Source organism: Periophthalmus magnuspinnatus, chromosome 19 (assembly GCF_009829125.3).
Source record: "Periophthalmus magnuspinnatus isolate fPerMag1 chromosome 19, fPerMag1.2.pri, whole genome shotgun sequence".
NCBI lineage: Eukaryota > Metazoa > Chordata > Actinopteri > Gobiiformes > Gobiidae > Periophthalmus > Periophthalmus magnuspinnatus.
Window position 1 is genome coordinate 2,366,726 of NC_047144.1, and position 21,110 is coordinate 2,387,835.

Genomic DNA, 21,110 nt, shown 5'->3' on the forward strand with positions numbered 1-21,110 from the left:
TTTATTTATTTATTTTTTAAAGTCAGATACACGTGCATGTTTTTTTTAAAGTCAGATACACGTGCATGTTTTTTTTAGGTTTTTCTCATTTTTTTAAAGTCTGATACACGTGCATATGTTTTTTTCTTTTTTTTTTTTTTAAGTCTGTTACACATGCATGTTTGTTTTTTAAAGTCAGATACATGTGCGTATCTTTTTTTATTTTTTTGTCAGATACACGTGCATGTTTTTGTGTTTTTTTTAAAGTCCGACACACGTGCATATGTTGAGTGAGCGTTGGTGGTGGGGGTTGGTGGTTGGTGGTTGGTGGTCGGGGGGCGGATGGCGCAGATCGGCAGCCTCAGTTCCATCAGTGTGTCCCAGGGCAGCTGTGGCTACAAAATGAACCAGTGTGAGCCGTAAAAAAAAAACGTGATGATGTCATAGATTCAGATGGAGGGCGGGGCCTATTTAATTCTTATGGGAGATTCCGTGTTTTTGAAGGAAATCTACAAACTTCTGATCCAAAAATGTTAAACTTTCTCATTATTAGTTTAGACTCCACGTTTAATCTCGTGGTTTAAAGTCGTTTTTTTCAACCGTCTCGTCTTTGCGGTAAAATAAAGTCTCCATTTTGTGACGATATTGTGAAAAAAAAAAGTCTGACAGAGAAGACGTTGAACTTTAAAGTCTCGTCCAGTCCGTCCGCGGCCTGTGACCTCCTCTTTCATCACGTTCGTCGTCGTTTGTGACGTCCCTGCTCCTCGGTGGCGTCAGCGCTGGGCGGACGTGGCGCCGGGGTCGTGACCTTTGAGGACCTCACTCTGTTTGGACCTAAACACTGGACGCTCTGTGTGACGCTCTGTGGGAGGAATACGTGAAGAGACCAGAGCAGTGCATTCTGGGACGGCTTTGTTACGGCTCAGAAAAGAGAAAATGGGGAGTACTCGGATATATTTACTCGAGTAACTTTGTAATACTTGTATTCCTGGTACTTTTACTACTACTTGAGTAATATATTGTAGTTTAGCAAAGTTTGGTTACTCCCACTGTGAGTAAGTTTAGTCCTGGTTTAGTCCTGGTTCAGTCCTGGTTCAGTCCTGGTTTAGTTCTACTTTAGTCCTGGTTTAGTCCTGGTTCAGTCCTGGTTCAGTCCTGGTTTAGTTCTAGTTTAGTCCTGGTTCAGTCCTGGTTTAGTTCTACTTTAGTCCTGGTTTAGTCCTGGTTCAGTCCTGGTTCAGTCCTGGTTTAGTTCTAGTTCAGTCCTGGTTCAGTCCTGGTTCAGTCCTGGTTTAGTTCTACTTTAGTCCTGGTTCAGTCCTGGTTCAGTCCTGGTTTAGTTCTAGTTTAGTCCTGGTTTAGTTCTACTTTAGTCTTGGTTTAGTCCTGGTTTAGTCCTGGTTCAGTCCTGGTTCAGTCCTGGTTTAGTTCTAGTTCAGTCCTGGTTCAGTCCTGGTTCAGTCCTGGTTTAGTTCTACTTTAGTCTTGGTTTAGTCCTGGTTTAGTCCTGGTTCAGTCCTGGTTCAGTCCTGGTTTAGTTCTAGTTTAGTCTTGGTTTAGTCCTGGTTCAGTCCTGGTTCAGTCCTGGTTCAGTCCTGGTTTAGTTCTAGTTTAGTCCTGGTTCAGTCCTGGTTCAGTCCTGGTTCAGTCCTGGTTTAGTTCTAGTTTAGTCCTGGTTTAGTTCTACTTTAGTCTTGGTTTAGTCCTGGTTTAGTCCTGGTTCAGTCCTGGTTCAGTCCTGGTTTAGTTCTAGTTCAGTCCTGGTTCAGTCCTGGTTCAGTCCTGGTTTAGTTCTACTTTAGTCCTGGTTTAGTCCTGGTTTAGTCCTGGTTCAGTCCTGGTTCAGTCCTGGTTTAGTTCTACTTTAGTCTTGGTTTAGTCCTGGTTTAGTCCTGGTTCAGTCCTGGTTCAGTCCTGGTTCAGTCCTGGTTCAGTCCTGGTTCAGTCCTGGTTCAGTCCTGGTTTAGTCCCAGTATTTTTCTGCTGCATGTACAATCTTAAAGCTGCACTATGTCACTTTTCTGGTGGGGTTCTGGTCGTTTCCATGGAGATGTTGATGCTTTGTTCCATTGTTCTGTTTAAACTGTGTCTCGTGTCACAGCAAACAAACAAAAAAACTTGAATAACATGAAGCCTGTTCTTACAGTGAGCAGCTCGCCTCTCCACAGATCTGACCTGTGACTCGCCCTGGTGACAGACCCTTCACCAGAAAAGTTCCACAGTGCAGCTTTAAGCCTGGCTCAGTGTGAGTTTAGTCGTGTCCCAGAGCAGCGTCTGTGTCGAGTCTCATCAGTGAATCAACCACAACATGAACCTCTGAAACGAATGATCCTGACAGGCCCTGTGACCTTTGAACTCTGACCCCTCCTCCTCTCCCCTATTCCTCTCCTCCTCTCCTTTCCTTCTACTCCCCTTTTCTCCTCCTCTGCTCCTCCTCTCCCCCTCTCTCTCCTTCTATTCCCCCCTCTTCCTCTCCTCCTGCTTTCCTCCTTCCTCTCTGCTCCTCCTATTCCCCCTCTTCTGTTCCTCTCTCCTCCTCCCTCCTCCTCTCCTCCTTCCCCTCCTCTTCTCCCACCCCCTCCTGCTCCTCCTCGCCCCCCCTTCTTCTCTTCTCCTATTCCCTCTCTCCTCTTCTCCTCTGTTCCTTTCCTCCTCTCTCTTCTTTCTCACCTCCTCTACCCTCCTTCTCTCTCCTCCTTCCCCTCCTTTCCTTCTCTCCCATTTCCCTCCTCCTCCTCTGTCTTCCTCCTCCTCTCTCCTTCTATTCCCACCTCTTCCTCTCCTGTTCCTCTCCTCCTTGCTCTCCTTCCTCTCTGCTCCTCCTATTCCCTCTCTTCTGTTCCTCTCTCCTTCTCCCATCTCCCTCCTCCTCTTCTCCTCTGTTCCTTTCCTCCTCTCTCCTCCTTCTCACCTCCTCTACCCTCCTCGTTTCCTCTCCCTCCTTCTCCTCCTTTCCTTCTCCCTCTTCCTCTCCTCCTTCCTCTCTGCTCCTTCTCTCCGCTCCTCCTATTCCCTCTCTTCTGTTCCTCCACCTCCTCTACCCTCCTCGTTTCCTCTCCCTCCTCCTCCTCCTCCTCCTCCTCCTCTGTCTTCCTCCTCCTCTCCCCTCTTCCTCTCGATTACGTCACAGTTTCAGTTTTTTCTCGTCTCATTATAATTTTCACATTTTGGTTTTGGGCTCTGGGGGTTTGGCTGGAGGTCACGGAGGAGGTGGAGGAGGTGGAGGTCATGGAGGGATGGAGGGATGGAGGAGGTGGACACACATGCAGCTCATTCTGCTTCTCCTACGTCACTTCTCCAGAGAAAGACTCTATTGTTCATCCAGATCTGGACCAGGACTAGACTCGGCCCAGAGCTGAGACTTGGACTGGACCGAGACGACGGGACGTTTGGAAATCGACTTTAGGACAATTTTAAACAACAAGGAAGGTTTTTTTTAAACAGCTTACACCTAAATCGAACTAAATAAAGTCTGTCCATGTCTATTGTGTAATTGAGACACATTCTGGGGCTTGTTTACATGACGGTTGCCGCGGTAACAGCCGTGTTACCTCAGTGTCACGTCTGCAACCAGGAAGAAACGTGAAAGAAATGAACAGTTTGACCTTGACCTGAGGAGGAGGAGAGGAGGAGGAGGAGAGGAGGAGGAGGGGAGGAGAGAGAAGAACGGAGACGGGAGAAGAGGAAGACAGAGGAGGAGGACAGAGGAAAGGAGGGGGAGGATGAAAGGAGGAGACGAGGAGAGGAGGGGGAGGAGAGAAGAACGGAGACGGGAGAAGAGGAAGACAGAGGAGAGGAGAAGAGGAGAGGAGGAGGGGGGAGATGGGAGAAGAGGAGAGGAGGAGGACAGAGGAAAGGAGGGGGAGGATGAAAGGAGGAGACGAGGAAGAGATGAGGAGGGGGACAGAGGAGAAGAGGAGGAGGACAGAGGAGGAGGAGAGTCGGGAGAGGGATGGAGATGAGAAAGGAGGAGGACCGAGGATGAGGAGAGGAATAGGGAGATGAGAGAGGAGGGGGAGGAACAAAAGAGGAGAGGGAGGTGGAGAGAGAAGGACAGGAGGAGAGTGGGGGGGAGGGGGAGAGAAGGAGGGAGGTGGTAGAGGAGGACAGTCATGTTTTTATTAAAAAAACGTGACTATTCATCATTTACTAAAACTCAACATGTCTGTGTCCATCATTATTCTGTGTTTTTTATTTATTTATTAATTATTTTTACAAATCTACTTCTGAATCACACTGTTCACTTTTCAATTTAAAAAACGCTTAAATCTCATTTTTTACTCTGAGGTTTGTGCAAAAGAAAACCTCAAAATTCACCCTGTCCACACGAGTCAAACACTGTGGGAGGGCATCTGACACAGAGATACACGAGGACGGGAGGGCATCTGACACACAGAGCTATAACCCAAACAGCTGTGTGTTGTGTAACTCGATGATGTCACTGTTACATTCACCCTTTGACCTTTGGGGTTTGACACACGGTCACCTGATCCTCTCTGAGTGTGATGTCACTGTGACCTTTGACCCCGGGCTGAGTAGCGTCTCACTTCAGACGTGAAACGGCGAGAGACAAACATTTTTGCAGTTTTGAGTCAAACTTTGATGAAGTTCGTCTCGTTCTGACTCGGTTTTGGGCTAAATATTTATCCGTTTTTTTACGTCGGTGAAGTGACAGTTTGTGGCTTTATGGTTGCTAGGCAACACTTCTGAAATAACCTCTGCGTGTGTCACATCTGCTGCCTGAAAGTGAAACCCAAACTTTGGAACATTCTCTGTGCAGACAGATACGTGTAATGCCATACTGTGGAACAACATTTCCATAGAAACGAGCAAAATCAGGCCAAATAAGAGCCAGGTTTGTGGAGATGCGAGCTGCTCAGAGTAAGGACGCATGTTTTTGTAGGTTTTTAGTGCAAAAAAAAACCAACCCGCTTTTATTTTGAATCTATTTCTTTAGCTAAAAAGTGACATACTATGGCTTTAAAATGTTAGACGTATTAAAGTTTCCAGATCAGACGGTGAATCTCCGCTCGTCTTTCCCGTGAAATGTCTCCAAGTTTAGTCACATGTCTCTGGTTTCACAAAATGGCGTCACCCACAGCGTTCAGCTTCAGTCGCATGAAGCTCATCTGACCACGAGTATCATAGCAACCAACGAGCCAATCCAGAGCGAGGCTGTTGAAAGTAACGCCCTTTCCCATATTTACCACTAGTTTTGCAGGGAGCGGGCGCTTAGCAACGCTGTCAATCAAACATGTTGCTAACGCTAACAAGAGCGACCTCGGGGAAAGAAGGACCTGATTTGTCTGTTATTAATGTTCATATCTTGATTTACAGACACAATAGTGAAATAAAAACCCCAGGATCATGTAGAGGGTTAATACGAACATTTAAGACCAAAATGAGTCTGAAGCAGCAGAGACAGAGAGAGGACATGGTTTATCAAAAAAAAAAAAAATAAATAAAATAAAAAAAAAAAAAAATATATATATATATATATATATATATATATATATATATATATATATATATATATATATATATATATATATATATATATATATATATATATATATATATATATATATTAAAACTAAAAAGAAAAACTAAAAATAACAACTAACAAAAAAATCTAAATAAACTTAGGAAATAAAAAACTAAAACGAAAAACTAAAAATAAAAAAAATAATTAAAAAAATCTATCCATCCATCCATCCATTTTCTTCCGCTTATCCGGGGCCGGGTCGCGGGGGCAGCAGTCTAAGCAGGGACTCCCAGACTTCCCTCACCCCGGACACGTCCTCCAGCTCCTCCGGTGGGACCCCAAGGCGTTCCCAGGCCAGAGAGACATAGTCCCTCCAGCGTGTCCTGGGTCTTCCCCGGGGCCTCCTCCCAGTGGGACATGCCCAGAACACCTCCCTAGGGAGGCGTCCAGGAGGCGTCCTGAGCAGATGCCCGAGCCACCTCAGCTGCTCCTCTCGATGTGTAGGAGCAGCGGCTCTACTCCGAGCTCCTCCCGTGTGACTGAGCTCCTCACCCTATCCCTAAGGTTTCGCCCGGCCACTCTGCGGAGGAAACCCATTTCAGCCGCTTGTATCCGCGATCTTGTCCTTTCGGTCATTACCCAAAGCTCATGACCATAGGTGAGGGTAGGAACGTAGATTGACCGGTAAATCGAGAGCTTCGCCTTCCAGCTCAGCTCCTTCTTTACCACAACGGACCGATACAGCGACCGCATCACTGCAGACGCTGCACCGATCCGCCTGTCAATCTCACGCTCCATCCTTCCCTCACTCGTGAACAAGACCCCGAGATACTTGAACTCCTCCACTTGGGGCAGAGACTCACCACCCACCCGGAGAGAGCAAACCACCTTTTTCCGGTCGAGAACCATGGCCTCGGATTTGGAGGAGCTGATTCTCATCCCAGCCGCTTCACACTCGGCTGCAAACCGCCCCAGTGCCTGCTGCAGGTCCTGGCTCGAAGAAGCCATCAGGACAACATCATCTGCAAACAGCAGAGATGAAATCCTGTGGTTCCCAAACCAGGCCCCCTCCGGCCCCTGGCTGCGCCTAGAAATTCTGTCCATAAATATAATGAACAGAACCGGTGACAAAGGGCAGCCCTGGCGGAGTCCAACATGCACTGGGAACAGGTCTGACTTACTGCCGGCAATGAACACAGCTCCTGCTCCGGTCATACAGGGACCGGACAGCCCTTAGCAAAGAGCCCCGGACCCCATACTCCCAGAGCACCCCCCAAAGGACACCACGAGGGACACGGTCGAATGGGACCCTGGAATAGACCTTACCGGGAAGGCTGAGGAGTGTGATTCCCCTGTAATTGGAACACACCCTCCGGTCCCCCTTCTTATACAGAGGGACCACCACCCCGGTCTGCCATTCCACAGGTACTGTCCCCAACCGCCACGCGATGTTGCAGAGACGTGTCAGCCAAGACCCACAACATCCAGAGACTTGAGGTACTCAGGGCGGATCTCGTCCACCCCCGGAGCCTTGCCACCGAGGAGCTTGCCAACCACCTCAGTGACTTCAGCCAGGGTGATGGACGAGTCCGCCCCTGGGTCCCCAGTTTCTGCTTCCTCCTCGGAAGATGTGACAGTGGGATTGAGGAGATCCTCAAAGTATTCCTTCCACCGCCCGACAACATCCCCAGTCGAGGTCAGCAGCTCTCCACCCGCACTGTAAACAGTGTTGGTGAAGCACTGCTTTCCCCTCCTGAGGCGTCGGACAGTTTGCCAGAATCTCTTTGAGGCCGTCCGATAGTCCTCCTCCATGGCCTCCCCGAACTCCTCCCAACCCCGAGTTTTTGCCTCTGTGACTGCCCGAGCCGCGGCACGCTTGGCCCGCCGGTACTCATCAGCTGCCTCAGGAGTCCCACGAGCCAACAAGGCTCGATAGGACTCCTTCTTCAGCTTGACGGCATCCCTTACTTCCGGTGTCCACCACCGGGTTCGGGGATTGCCGCCGCGACAAGCACCACAGACCTTACGACCACAGCTACGAGCAGCCGCATCGACAATAGAGGTGGAGAACATGGCCCACTCGGAGTCCATGTCTCCAACCTCCCCCGGAATCAGGGAGAAGCTCTCCCAGAGGTGTGAGTTGAAGACCCCCCTGACAGAGGGCTCCGCCAGATGTTCCCAACAGACCCTTACAATGCGCTTGGGCCTGCCAGGTCTGTCCGGCTTCCTCCTCCGCCAGCGGATCCAACTCACCACCAGGTGGTGATCAGTTGACAGCTCAGCCCCTCTCTTCACCCGAGTGTCCAAGACACGCGGTCGGAGGTCAGATGACACGACAACAAAGTCGATCATCGACCTCCGACCTAGAGTGTCCTGGTGCCATGTGCACCGATGGACACCCTTGTGCTCGAACATGGTGTTTGTTATGGACAAACTGTGACTAGCACAGAAGTCCAATAACAAAACACCGCTCGGGTTCAGATCGGGGAGGCCGTTCCTCCCAATCACGCCCCTCCAAGTGTCACTGTCGTTACCCACATGGGCGTTGAAGTCCCCCAGGAGAACAACGGAGTCCCCGGTTGGTGCACTGTCTAGTACCCCTCCCAGGGACTCCAAGAAGGCCGGGTACTCTGCACTGCTGTTTGGCCCGTAGGCCGACACAACAGTGAGAGACCTGTCCCCGACCCGAAGGCGCAGGGACGCGACCCTCTGGTTCACTGGGGTGAACTCCAACACGCAGCGGCTGAGCTGTGGGGCAATGAGCAAGCCCACACCAGCTAAAAAAATCTAAATAAACTCAAAATGACTTGAAATAAATAAAAAAAAAACAACCTCAAAATAACTTAAACAAATTCAAAATAACAACAAAAAAGAACCCTTAAAATAAAAAAAATCTAAATAACTTAAAAAAAATGAACCCCAGGATCATGTAGAGCAGTGGTCTCCAAACTACGGCCCGCGGGCCGGATACGGCCCGCCTCCACATTTGGTCCGGCCCCCTGAACGATACCAGAGAGTGTTTAGATTTTTTTTCATATATGTGTATTTGTATTTGATAATAAAGTTGGACTTTTGCAATAAAATGTTGCTTAGTTATGAACTATTTTCATTAGTAACTAGTTCGTAACATTTTCACACATGAAACAATGAGATCAAGATCGACAGATGAACATCTGCATCAGGGTTTGAGACTAAAATGGAACCTGACATTCACCTTCTCACCAGCCACATGCAGGTCCACAGTCCACACATGAACAGACAAAGGTAAGCTCACTTTTCTGACTTTAATGAGTCATTCTGAGTATAAACAAATATAATCAAAATAAGATCTACTGGGGTAAAATCCATCTCCACACCTCACTAGTAGTGGTCCTGGTTGTGCTGTGTCACAGTTCAGTTTTTCCTGTTTGCTTTGTGGTTTTCAGAGGGAAGTTGATGAGAGAGAGCTGCAAACAGCAACGTCTACAAGCCTACTGGAACCTACTGGAACCTACGAAAGTATAAAGAAGGAACACGAGAACTTTGAGCGACTGCTCATATGAGTCAAAGTCAAAGACTCTGCTCTGACAACTGAGCTGAACTTGGCCTTGTTAAGATTGTGCACGGCACAACACAAAGTTTATGTTGTGAAAGTTTATGTAAAGGACTTTTGTTCTGAGAAGAACCCAGGGAGGGTCATTTGATTATTATTTATTTCATTAATAGTGTTAATATTTATTTCCTAACTTTTGTTCTGTTAAGAATCCAGAAAAGGTTATTTGATTATGAGTGGCTTTCTGGAAAACAATACATTTTTACGTTTAGACACTCCTGCAGTTGTCATACTTTTTCTGTTACAAACTGACCCCGCCCCCCATCAGAGAAGAGAAAAGGTGTGTGGCCCTCACAGGAAAAAGAACATTTAAGACCAAAATGAGTCTGAAGCAGCAGGGACAGAGAAAGGACATGGTTTTTCAATACAAAGTGAATTGGAGCCAGAATTGATGGAACCGGAAGTGCGCCCATGATCACTTCCTGTTTGCAGTGCGGCGGCTAGCAGGTTAGCTCTGTCCATTTATACGTATACAGACGATGGCTCTTAACTGGGTATTAAAAACTCAAGAAAGAAAGTGAACAGTTTAAGCTCTTTATTTTTATAGAAATACGCTCACACATTGTAGAAATAACGAAACTGAAAATCGCGAGGCGTTTAGCGTCGTCTGAGAGCGCGGAAAGTCGCTCTTCTCAACAGCACAGACGGACTCTGCTTTTCTGAAATAATCAAACTTTTCTCCTAAAACGTGACAGAAAAGAGAATTTGTACAAACCTGCTGTGAATTCTCTTTAAAACAAAAAAACAAAGAAACGATGGGTGGACCGATGGGGAGGGCATCTGACATACTCCAAAAATGTTGAACTGTTTCCACATGAAGTTCATAGTAGTCTCATTGTTGATGACGTTTCAGGAAATTGGTCAAATAATTCGCTTAAGTTGTGTATTTATAAGAAACAACTGACTGATTTTATAGTGAAACTGAAGTTTAATACAAAATGTGTCTCTGCATTTGACCCAAGAGTCTCTGGGTCAAACCTGAATGACCACAGACTGTTTAAAGATGATACAAATCAAGCTAATCGAGGCTAGCGGTTGTAGCGGCTAATGTGGAGCAGATTTCCGCACGGTTTTAAAAAACAAAACAAAAAATAAACTCAAAATAACAAAAAAAACAAAAAAAACTAAACAAAAAACCCCTCAAAGTAACAAAAAACTTAAAATAACAAAAAAAAATCATAACTAAAAAAAAACAAAAACTCAAAAATCACTAAAAACAAAAACCTCTAAATAAAAACAAAATAAATAAATAAATAAAAACTTTTAAAAAACAACAAGAAAAAAAACCTCAAAATAACAAAAAAAATCATAACAAAAAACCCCCCAAAAATCACTAAAAACAAAAACCTCAAAATAAATACAAAATAAATAAAATAAAAATAATTAAACTTAAAAAAAACAAACAAAAAAACCCCTGAAAATAACTTAAAAAGCTATGTCCATTTCTAGCTACAGTCTATGGTCAGGAGCAGATCTGAACCCGGGTCGTGGTCAGTTATTATTCTTATTATTTTACCATCAAACTACCCGCCTCATTTTTGATACTTTGCAGCTGATTTCATTAACATTCCTTGGGACGGTGACGCTAACCGGAGGCACCGCTCTGTCTGAAGGTCTGTTACTCAAGTTAGGACTTTAATCTGAGCTTTTGTTTTAAAACAATCAGACCATAAAGAACTGATTTAACTGAAACTACAACAGGTGAACTGATTTGTGCTGTTAAACAAGTCTCTCTCACGCAACATTAGCTACAGCCTCAAGCTAGCTAGCATTAGCCAACAGTTTTTCCGCTCGTGTTGATCACAGGCTCCTGAAAATGTGCAGTTTACTTCCATTTTGTATGTTTTCTTGAGTTTTCAGACGATCTTGAAGCGTTTTTTGGCTGCGCTTGCTAATGTGAGCGTCGCTTCACCGTGGCAACTGCTGAACATTCAGCCGTAAACATGCATACACATGCCCCCCAGTGTGATGTCACTGCAAAGTATGAATAACTTCTGTCTCGTCCCTTTGCGGTGTAAGTTATCCTGATTAACTCTGGAGCTACGTCTGTTAGCACGCATTAGCTTTGTTTTCAAGCTGTGCCGCTAGCTAACATCGCTAACAACATGTCCACTACCGTCCGTAAGACTTTTTGCTTTCGGTTCAGTTCCTTTCGATCTGCTCGATGTCCAGCTCTCCTCCGAGCGCGTGCAAGCCGCATCGCCCCGCCCACAGAGCCTCTCCTTCCTTCTGATTGGTCGAGAGGGCCATGGCGTCGCCGCGGTCCTCGATTGTCGGACGAAACGTCAGACTTCCGGGTGATTCTTTGGTCCCGAGCTCAGATTTGTCAGCGTAAAGTTTGTTAAAGTTTTTGTCGTTGTCGAGGGTTGAAGAGTTTTTGAGGTTTGTGTCGGAGCGATCGTCGGACGAGATCCCGGGACGACTCAGACTGTGGAAACTACGAAGCTTCTGTAACAAAAAAGACAAAAAAGAGACGTTTTTTAGGAATGAATAGGAGTAGTAACAATAATAGAGCCTAAAACATGGATCTATTAAAATAACTGGATCGTGTATCGCTGCTTTGAGCTCCCTCGAGTTGGACTAGTGGCCACTCATTGGTACTACAACAAAAAACACAAAGAACTTTTTTTTCATAAAGCTCAACGTGTGCGCTGACGGATTTCACAAAGGTTAAATTTTGTGGCGAGTTTTATCCATTTCCAGAGCATTTTTCTCAGTTTAATCATTAGTTTCGTCCACGCTCTACGTCCGCTCCGGGTAAACTCGAGCTCTGATTGGTTAGTGCGGTCACATGGTCCGACACGAACGAGCCGCAGGTTTAGAACAGCTCCTGGAAGCCTAAACATTATCATTTATAATTTGCGATTTATTTATTATTCTCTTGCCTCCTTCGCGCTCGCTCTCGTCCCTCAAAGTCTCACGGGACTGGATGTACTTCGCCGCTAGAGGCTAAAAAAGCTAAACTCACGACGTGCGCCATTGACCACGGCCCGTCGACTTGAGCGAGCGGCCCTGATTTTTGGTTTCACTCTGTAAAACTGCGCTTATTTTTAAAAATTTTACGAAGGTTTGAACTTTGGGAGAGTTTAAACGAGAGAGAAATGTGAGAAAATGTTAACGTCTGTGTGAGAAAAGTGTATAAAGTGTGTGGTGAGGGGTTTTACCGACAAAAAACAGAGAGAATAATGTAAAAAATAACGCTGATACTTCACGGATTTCGACTATTGTGGGTTATTTTTAGAACGTGACCCCCGCGATAAACGAGGGACCAGTGTAAAATCAAAATCATCCATGCGGTTCATTTAAAAAAGCAACACAACACGTATGACCCGGAGTCTAGATTGTTAAAAATAAGTAAAGTAATTAAAGGTTTGTGGGCGGAGACAGGGGATAGGTGAAAACAGAGCTTACGTTAACACGATAACTTCCACATTTAATGATGAGGGAGCTGTTATAACATGGATAAAACTGGATAAAACCTAAAAACGCCAATTAATACCTTTATGATTAATGTTTAAAAACGCTCATATTACACTATTTTCTGATCTGTGTTAAAAAGTGTGTGTGTTAAATATGTGAATGAAACAAAACACAACTCCAGGTCTGTTTGTGACGAGAAAACAACATTTAACACGACAAAAAACTCAAAAACTCACTTTAAACCAGTGTACTGCCTCTGGATATAAGATCTGCCTATTAGTCTCACAGTGGGGAAATTCCAGTATTGCACCGCACAGTTAAAGAACAGAAGGAAAATGGTACATGTAATAAAACAAAATAATAAATAGCTTAAAATAATAAAAAAAAAAATACTTAAAAATAAACTAAAAAATAGACTCTAATGTAATGTAAAATAAAATAATAATAAAATAAAATATATGCAATAAAACAAGATAATAAATAGCTTAAAATAATTTAAAAAATATACTTAAAAATAAACAAAAAAATAGACTCTAATGTAATGTAAAATAAAATAATAATAAAATACATGCAATAAAACAAGATAATAAAGAGCTTAAAATAATTTAAAAAATATACTTAAAATAAACAAAAAAATAGACTCTAATTTAATGTAATGTAAAATAAAATAATAATAAAATTAAATTAAATAATATGATTTAAAAGGTGATTTAACTTTGGAAATAACACAAATAAACCCTTTAAATATTCATCATTTTAGATAAAAAGGAGTATTAAAGTAAAATCAACATTATGTACCAGTAATTATTGTGTTTTTTTGGTCTCAGAGGGTTCAAATAAGTTAAACCGTGAGATTAAATTCAAATGTCGGTTTGTCCCAAAGTCCAGACGTGATCTAACTCTCTCCCCGTCAAAACAAAGACCTCACAGACTCACTGAGCCTCCTCAGGCCGACCCACGTGTCCTCAAACGAGCTAATGCGGCTAACGCTAACGCAACAGCTGTGCCGCGATGCATCCTGGGTATTCTCCTCAGCTGCTCGGGGCTGAAGCCGGACTCAAAGACGTCTCTGTCCCCCAAACATTATGTCATTTTAAACTCGGGAACTGTCTACGAGCCGCAGCGAATCGATAAAACTGTTCTCGTTAAAAGTGAATTTGGAATATTTTTATTTTAGGAAAGCGCCCGGAGTCGGGAACGCTGGATTTTAAAGCATAAAAAAATGTGTCTAGAGGAGATAAAGACGGACCAAAGGACATTGTGCAATCGGAAAAGTTTAACCCGAGCTGGACACGTGTCAGATCCTCGATATCTCTGTAAAAACTGGGACGATCCGCGAGAAAAACAAAAACACAAAGTTCAACGTCTTCTCTGTCAGCGTAAATAAACAAAAGTGAGACGCTCTGGGATGTTCTGATCGCCATCTGGAACTCGTTCTCGCTCAGACTGGACCGCGCGTCGGAACATAGATACGTTTTGTGCCATACTGTGGAATATTACGGCCAAAGGAATGACGTTTCCGTGGAAAAAAGCGGGACAAGTCGGAGTCAGCTCTTGGTCTGAAAGGTTAAGAAAGCTCCCGCACAACGCCTCACTCTGGATTCACTTTTATTCACACGTTTCGGTTCCTCTGACCTTCTTCAGCCTCTTAAACTCTCCTTATTTAAGTTAAAGAACCGCCCCCTTTTGACATAATCAACCAATCACAACATTCAGACCCCGATGTACCCGCAAAATCCTGCATAACTCACTTTATGTCAGTGTTTTTGTGACTTAAAACGCACGGACAATGACTAGAAAAATATAAAAAATGACTGAATAAAATATAAAGATTATTATCACACTAAAAAGGTAACAGTTGTGTACCATAAATTTGACGTTTTTTAACAAAATAAGTAAAAAACCTCTTCATTACAGCGCTCTTTTTTTGAAACATCATAGCGTCACGTTAAGCAAATAGTTTATCATTTGCTGAAAGCTCGAAAGTTCAAGGGCTCGTCTTAAAAATATCTGAAATAACTAAATTAATTAAAAAGAAATATTCTGTAGAACATTCTGGGGGTGGAAATAGAAAGTTAAAACCACTCAATGGAGATAGATGATTTTATGCCATACTGTGGAATATTACAGCCAAAGGAACAACATTTCCATGGAAACGAGCAGGATAAATAAGAGTCAGGTTTGTGGAGATGCGAGCTCTATGATGCTTTAGGACGGTGTTTCTCAGACTGTGACTCGTTTACTGCTCATCAGTTTATCCACTTTAGTCCTGCTTTGCATCGTTTATGTTTCGAACTACAGTAGAAATGATGAGTCCACTTTTAGACCTGGTTTAGACCTGGATTAAACCTGGATTAGACCTGGTTTAGACCTGGATTAGACCTGGTTTAGTCCTGGATTAAACCTGGATTAGTCCAATATTAGACCTGGTTTAGTCCTGGTTTAGTCCAAGATTAGACCTGGTTTAGTCCTGGTTTAGTCCAAGATTAGACCTGGTTCAGTCCTGGTTTAGTCCTGGTTTAGTCCTGGTTTAGTCCTGGTTTAGTCCTGGATTAGACCTGCTTTAGTCCTGGTTTAGACCTGGTTTAGACCTGGTTTAATCCAAGATTAGACCTGGTTCAGTCCTGGTTTATTCCTGGTTTAGTCCTGGTTTAGTCCTGGTTTAGTCCTGGTTTAGACCTGGTTTAGACCTGGTTTAGATCTGGTTTAGACCTGGTTCAGTCCTGGTTTAGTCCTGGTTTATTCCTGGTTTAGTCCTGGTTTAGTCCTGGTTTAGTCCTGGTTTAGACCTGGTTTAGACCTGGTTTAGTCCAAGATTAGACCTGGTTCAGTCCTGGCTTAGTCCTGGTTCAGTCCTGGTTCAGTCCCGGTTCAGTCCTACTTTAGTCCTGGTTTTGACCTGCTTTAGTCCTGGTTTAGTCCTGGTTTAGTCCTGGTTTAGTCCTGGTTCAGTCCTGGTTTAGACCTGCTTTAGTCCTGGTTTAGTCCTGGTTTAGTCCTGGTTTAGACCTGGTTTAGTCCTGATCTAGTCCTGATTTAGTTCTTGTTCAGTCCTGGTTCAGTCCTGCTTTAGTTCTGGTTTAGACCTGGTTTAGAACCTGTTCAAACTCACCTGTGTCATTTTGGCGAGGTCGAGCGACGGTCTCTTGTAGCCTTCGTCCTGCCTCCTCCTCTTCACTCCGATCTTCATCTCGTTTAACTCACACGGATGAGACTGGCTCCTGGGCAGTGCTGCGTCCACACCGTCCACACCGTCCACACCGTCCCCGCCGCGCCTCTCCGTGTCCGGGCTGGAGTCTGGAGAGCCGGGGGGCGAGGGCGTGTGGTCGTGAGGGGACACGGAGAGCTGACTCTGGGGCGGAGGAGGGCAGACGCTCCCTGGGAAGGCTAGGCTAACGCTGGAGCTACGTTGTATCGATGGGAAAATGAGACTGGAGGAAGTGGAAGTTCTTTGGACACTGCCTCCGCTGTGGCATCTCCTCTTCTCCACCGAAGTCCAGAGTCGAGAGCCCTGTGCGGAAAAAGGTCAAGAGTCATCCACTTTAAACCATCAGTAAATATTAAAATACCTGGACAGAGTGTCGCTGGTTTAAACGTTAAGTGAGTTTGATCTACGGGTCGTTCACTGCTGCAGAGAAAAACTCTGCTCCTGCCCAGAAAGCATTTTCCCACAGAGAGCAATGTTTGACAGGGACGGACAGGGACGGACAGGGACGGACAGGGACGGACAGGGACGGATAGAGACGGACAGAGACGGACAGAGACGGACAGGGACGGAGAAGGACGGACAGGGACGGACAGAGACGGACAGGGACGGAGAGGGACGGAGAGGGACGGACAGGGACGGACAGGGACGGACAGAGACGGACAGGGACGGACAGGGACGGACAGGGACAGACAGGGACAGAGAGGGACGGATAGAGACGGAGAGGGACGGATAGAGACGGACAGGGACAGACAGGGACAGACAGGGACAGAGAGGGACGGACATGGACCTATAGTTTACAGCTTTTTAATTGTTAGCTCCGCCCTAGCTCCTCTCTAGCTCCGCCCTAGCTCCCTCTAGCTCCGCCCTAGCTCCGCCCTAGCTCTGCTCTAGCTCCTCTCTAGCTCCGCCCTAGCTCCTCTCTAGCTCCGCCCTAGCTCCCTCTAGCTCCTCTCTAGCTCCGCCCTAGCTCCCTCTAGCTCCGCCCTAGCTCCGCCCTAGCTCTGCTCTAGCTCCCCTCTAGCTCCGCCCTAGCTCCCTCTAGCTCCTCTCTAGCTCCGCCCTAGCTCTCCTCTAGCTCCGCCCTAGCTCCCTCTAGCTCCTCTCTAGCTCCGCCCTAGCTCCCTCTAGCTCCGCCCTAGCTCCTCTCTAGCTCCGCCCTAGCTCCCTCTAGCTCCTCTCTAGCTCCGCCCTAGCTCCCTCTAGCTCCGCCCTAGCTCTGCTCTAGCTCCCCTCTAGCTCCGCCCTAGCTCCTCTCTAGCTCCGCCCTAGCTCCCCTCTAGCTCCGCCCTAGCTCCTCTCTAGCTCTGCCCTAGCTCTCCTCTAGCTCCGCCCTAGCTCCTCTCTAGCTCCGCCCTAGCTCCCTCTAGCTCCGCCCTAGCTCCCTCTAGCTCCGCCCTAGCTCCTCTCTAGCTCCGCCCTAGCTCCCTCTAGCTCCGCCCTAGCTCTGCTCTAGCTCCCCTCTAGCTCCGCCCTAGCTCCTCTCTAGCTCCGCCCTAGCTCCCTCGAGCTCCGCCCTAGCTCCTCTCTAGCTCCGCCCTAGCTCCCTCTAGCTCCGCCCTAGCTCTGCTCTAGCTCCCCTCTAGCTCCGCCCTAGCTCCTCTCTAGCTCCGCCCTAGCTCCCTCTAGCTCCGCCCTAGCTCCTCTCTAGCTCCGCCCTAGCTCCCTCTAGCTCCGCCCTAGCTCTGCTCTAGCTCCCCTCTAGCTCCGCCCTAGCTCCTCTCTAGCTCCGCCCTAGCTCCCCTCTAGCTCCGCCCTAGCTCCCCTCTAGCTCCGCCCTAGCTCCCTCTAGCTCCTCTCTAGCTCCACCCTAGCTCCGCCCTAGCTCTCCTCTAGCTCCGCCCTAGCTCCTCTCTAGCTCCGCCCTAGCTCCTCTCTAGCTCCGCCCTAGCTCCACCCTAGCTCCGCCCTAGCTCCGCCCTAGCTCCCCTCTAGCTCCGCCCTAGCTCCTCTCTAGCTCCGCCCTAGCTCCTCTCTAGCTCCGCCCTAGCTCCGTCGAGCCACCGTTCCCAGTCGCTAAATCTAATCTCTGTTTATGTAATACACTGGAAATCTGATATTTTCTAGACACGAGAGCAGGACGTGGGGGAAACAGCTGCTGCTCATCGTCATCATCACGACATCGACTTATAAAAGATGAAACTAGACTTTTTTGTGGTCAATATTCATCGTGTGTAACTTGTAAATGTGTGGTTAATTTTTGGCTGTATGATATTTAAGCCGTAAAATGTAGAATTACAGATGCAAACCGACGACTAAAGTGTTTAATTCTGCTGTTTATTTACTGATTTTCATGATTTTAAACAATATTGTAGATTCAGAACAGTTTTTGTGGTTTAAATTTGCTCTTGGGTTTGTGTCAGTGCCATAAATTTGCTTCGATATTATCGTTTATCGTTTGTATCTTCAAAATTAGCCACGGTTGCTAACGTGCGCTACCCTGATCCAAGTCAGCGTCGTCTGCTCGTCTCCGTGGAAACTGTATTACTTTGCCTTAAATGTTCCACAGTTTCCATAGAGACATCGGCAGAAAAGTCCCGTCGTGCACCTTTACCGTCACGACCCTCACCTGCGGACGCCAGCTGGACCGTCCCAGATCGTCGAAGCAGGACAGAGAGCGGCACTGGCGTTTGCTAGGGGGCGCCGTGGGGCAGGGTTCAGTGTTGGACCAGAGGCCAGGGGGCGCCGCGGAGGAGAGGTTCAGGTCCTGGAGCAGGGAGGACAGCGAGGCGCAGTGACCCGGGCCGGCCTCTAGTTGGCGGCTCCACAGACGGTCCAGACTGGAGCCGAAGTCCGGTTTAGGCCGGAGCGAGGAGCGGGGGAGCGCGGCGTCCGGCCAACGGGACTCTGCGGGAAAAACAACCACAAATTATCAACAAAAAACACGCGCCACGGAGACACGCAAATATGTTACGGAGGGTTATTTGTTCACGCCACGCTCGACCGTAGCCGCAGCCGCCCTGGGACAGACTGACAGGAGAGTGGCTGCCAATCTGCGCCTCACACCACCAACACAAACACACACACAAACGCACACACAAACACACACTGCATTCGTTCATTCAAAAATGTTCTAACACTATAGAGCGCATATGTCAAACTCAGGCCCTGGGGCAAAACCTGGCCCGCGGTGTGATTATATTCGGCCCGTGACGTCACATCAAATGCGCATTAGAGCTGGCCTGACGGTGTACAGCACGTGCACCACTAATACTACAAATCCCAGAATGCTTTGCGAGATCGCTGGCGCACAGTCGACACCGATAGTAGAGTAAAATCTGAATGTCGCAAATCGAGCGTAAATACAATGATAATGACTGTTAATAGTTGATATTTCAGTCAAATTTTCAGTTTTTTTTGTTGTTGTTGGCTTGTTAAAAAAGAGATTTACTTTAAAAAAAAAAAAAACTTGGAAGAAAAGCTACAGTGAGACATATTGTACGTATTTAAATATCAAATTAATACTACAAATGTGTCTTTTATTTCAAATTTAACTTCTCATGTTTGTTGTGTTTCAGCAAAACTAAAGTTCGTATGAAAAGGTTAAACTTTACATATCAAGTGCAGTCAATTTTTCAATAAATATGGAGTTTGGCGCATTAATTTGTCTCAGTTTAATTTAATTTTTAGTGTGATATTTACCAGCAGTGACCCGGGCGTTTATCAGGTCGTCCCACGGCTCTTTTGTTTCTTTTTAACGTTGTTTTTGCTCGTGTATCTCTAGAGTTTTTTAACAAACCACAAACACGGCGGATTTCCACGGTAACAAACATTTTTTTGACATTCCTCCCTGAACTCTTTCCCCGGCCCGAGTGATCAAATCAGAAAAACTGTGTTGGTTTTTGGGGAGTGGGAAATAACTTCAGCAAAGTACGAACACCAGATAATACACGAGAAAAACAAGGATAACTCAGCAGACGACACTCAGGTCTGCGTCTGACTGCAGCAGAGGAGGGTCAGTGTGTGGAGGAAAAACAACAACAACAACAACTAAACTCAGACTCAGGTCGTCATCTTTGACCCACAGAAACAGAGAAAGTGTCAGTGTCACCTCCAGTGTCTCTAAAACCTCAAATCAGAGAAATCTACAGGTAAAAATGGACTTGAACTTTAACAGACACAACAAATCTGTAACATCTGCAGCTTTTTACATCTAAAAACAAGGACAAAACCAGGACTAAACCAGGTCTAGACCAGGACTAAAACAGGACTAAACCAGGACTGAACCAGGACTAAACCAGGGCTAAACCAGGACTAAACCAGGACTAAACCAGGGCTAAACCAGGACTAAACCAGGACTAGACCAGGACTAAAACAGGACTAAACCAGGACTGAACCAGGACTAAATCAGGTCTAAACCAGGACTGAACCAGGACTGAACCAGGACTAAAACAGGACTAAACCATGGACTAAACCAGGACTAAACCAGGACTAAACCAGGACTAAATCAGGTCTAAACCAGGACTGAACCAGGACTGAACCAGGACTAAAACAGGACTAAAACAGGACTAAACCATGGACTAAACCAGGACTAAACCAGGACTAAACCAGGGCTAAACCAGGACTAAACCAGGACTAAACCAGGGCTAAATCAGGACTAAAACAGGACTAAATGTGGACTAAACATGAACTAATCCAGGACTAAATCAGGACTAGACCAGGTCTAAACGTGGACTAAACCAGGTCTAAACGTGGACTAAACCAGGACTAAACCAGGACTAAACCAGGACTAGACTAGGACTAAACCAGGACTAAACCAGGGCTAAACCAGGGCTAAACCAGGACTAAAACAGGACTAAACCAGAAATAAACCAGGACTAAATCAGGTCTAAACGTGGACTAAACCAGGACTGAACCAGGACTAGACCAGGACTAGACCAGGACTAAACCAGGACTAGACCAGTTTCATTTTCTGCAGTTCTGATCTTTCTTCCTGTAGATGTGACTCTGTGTTTCAGTCCAGACTCAGTTGTGTTTATCTGTGACTCTGGGGTTTATTCTGCACTTTTCTCTTTTAATGTTCTGACTGTTTATGTTTTGATTTGTTGTATTGTGATTTTAATGTCTTTCTTATTCTGTAAAACACTTTGAATGACTGTGTACAAACTGTGCTGTACAAATAAACATGAATGTGTGTGTTTAAGGTGGAACAGCGCAGTATAAAAGGTCAAAGGGCACTTAACCCTGCACATTTGACCTTAAACGTGTTCTCCTCGCCGCAGTACGACTCTGTATCGTCCGTGTCTAAATAAAAGTGTGTCCTCAGCAGCAGCTCTGATCTGGGCCAAAGGAAACCACAGAGACAAACTGAATATGTGTCACTGAGGCCAGAGGAGGATCACAGCAGTTTAGACCTGGTTTAGACCTGGTTTAGACCTGGTTTAGTCCTGGTTTAGTCCTGGTTTAGACCTGGTTTAGACCTGGTTTAG

At 46.0% G+C, this 21,110-nt stretch overlaps 1 protein-coding gene across 1 annotated transcript in view; it reads right to left on the reverse strand.

The window, feature by feature from the left end:
• Positions 1–10,542: 10,542 nt before the first annotated feature.
• LOC117386979 (protein FAM53B-like) overlaps positions 10,543–21,110 on the reverse strand; it is a 37,447-nt gene continuing 26,879 nt past the window's right edge. Inside the window, exons 4-6 of the mRNA XM_033984366.2 lie at positions 18,251–18,528; positions 15,589–15,987; positions 10,543–11,504 (exon numbers count right to left, since the gene is read on the reverse strand). Coding sequence (XP_033840257.1) covers positions 11,199–11,504; positions 15,589–15,987; positions 18,251–18,528 — 983 coding nt within the window. The 3' untranslated portion in view covers positions 10,543–11,198. The remainder of the gene's footprint in view (positions 11,505–15,588; positions 15,988–18,250; positions 18,529–21,110) is intronic.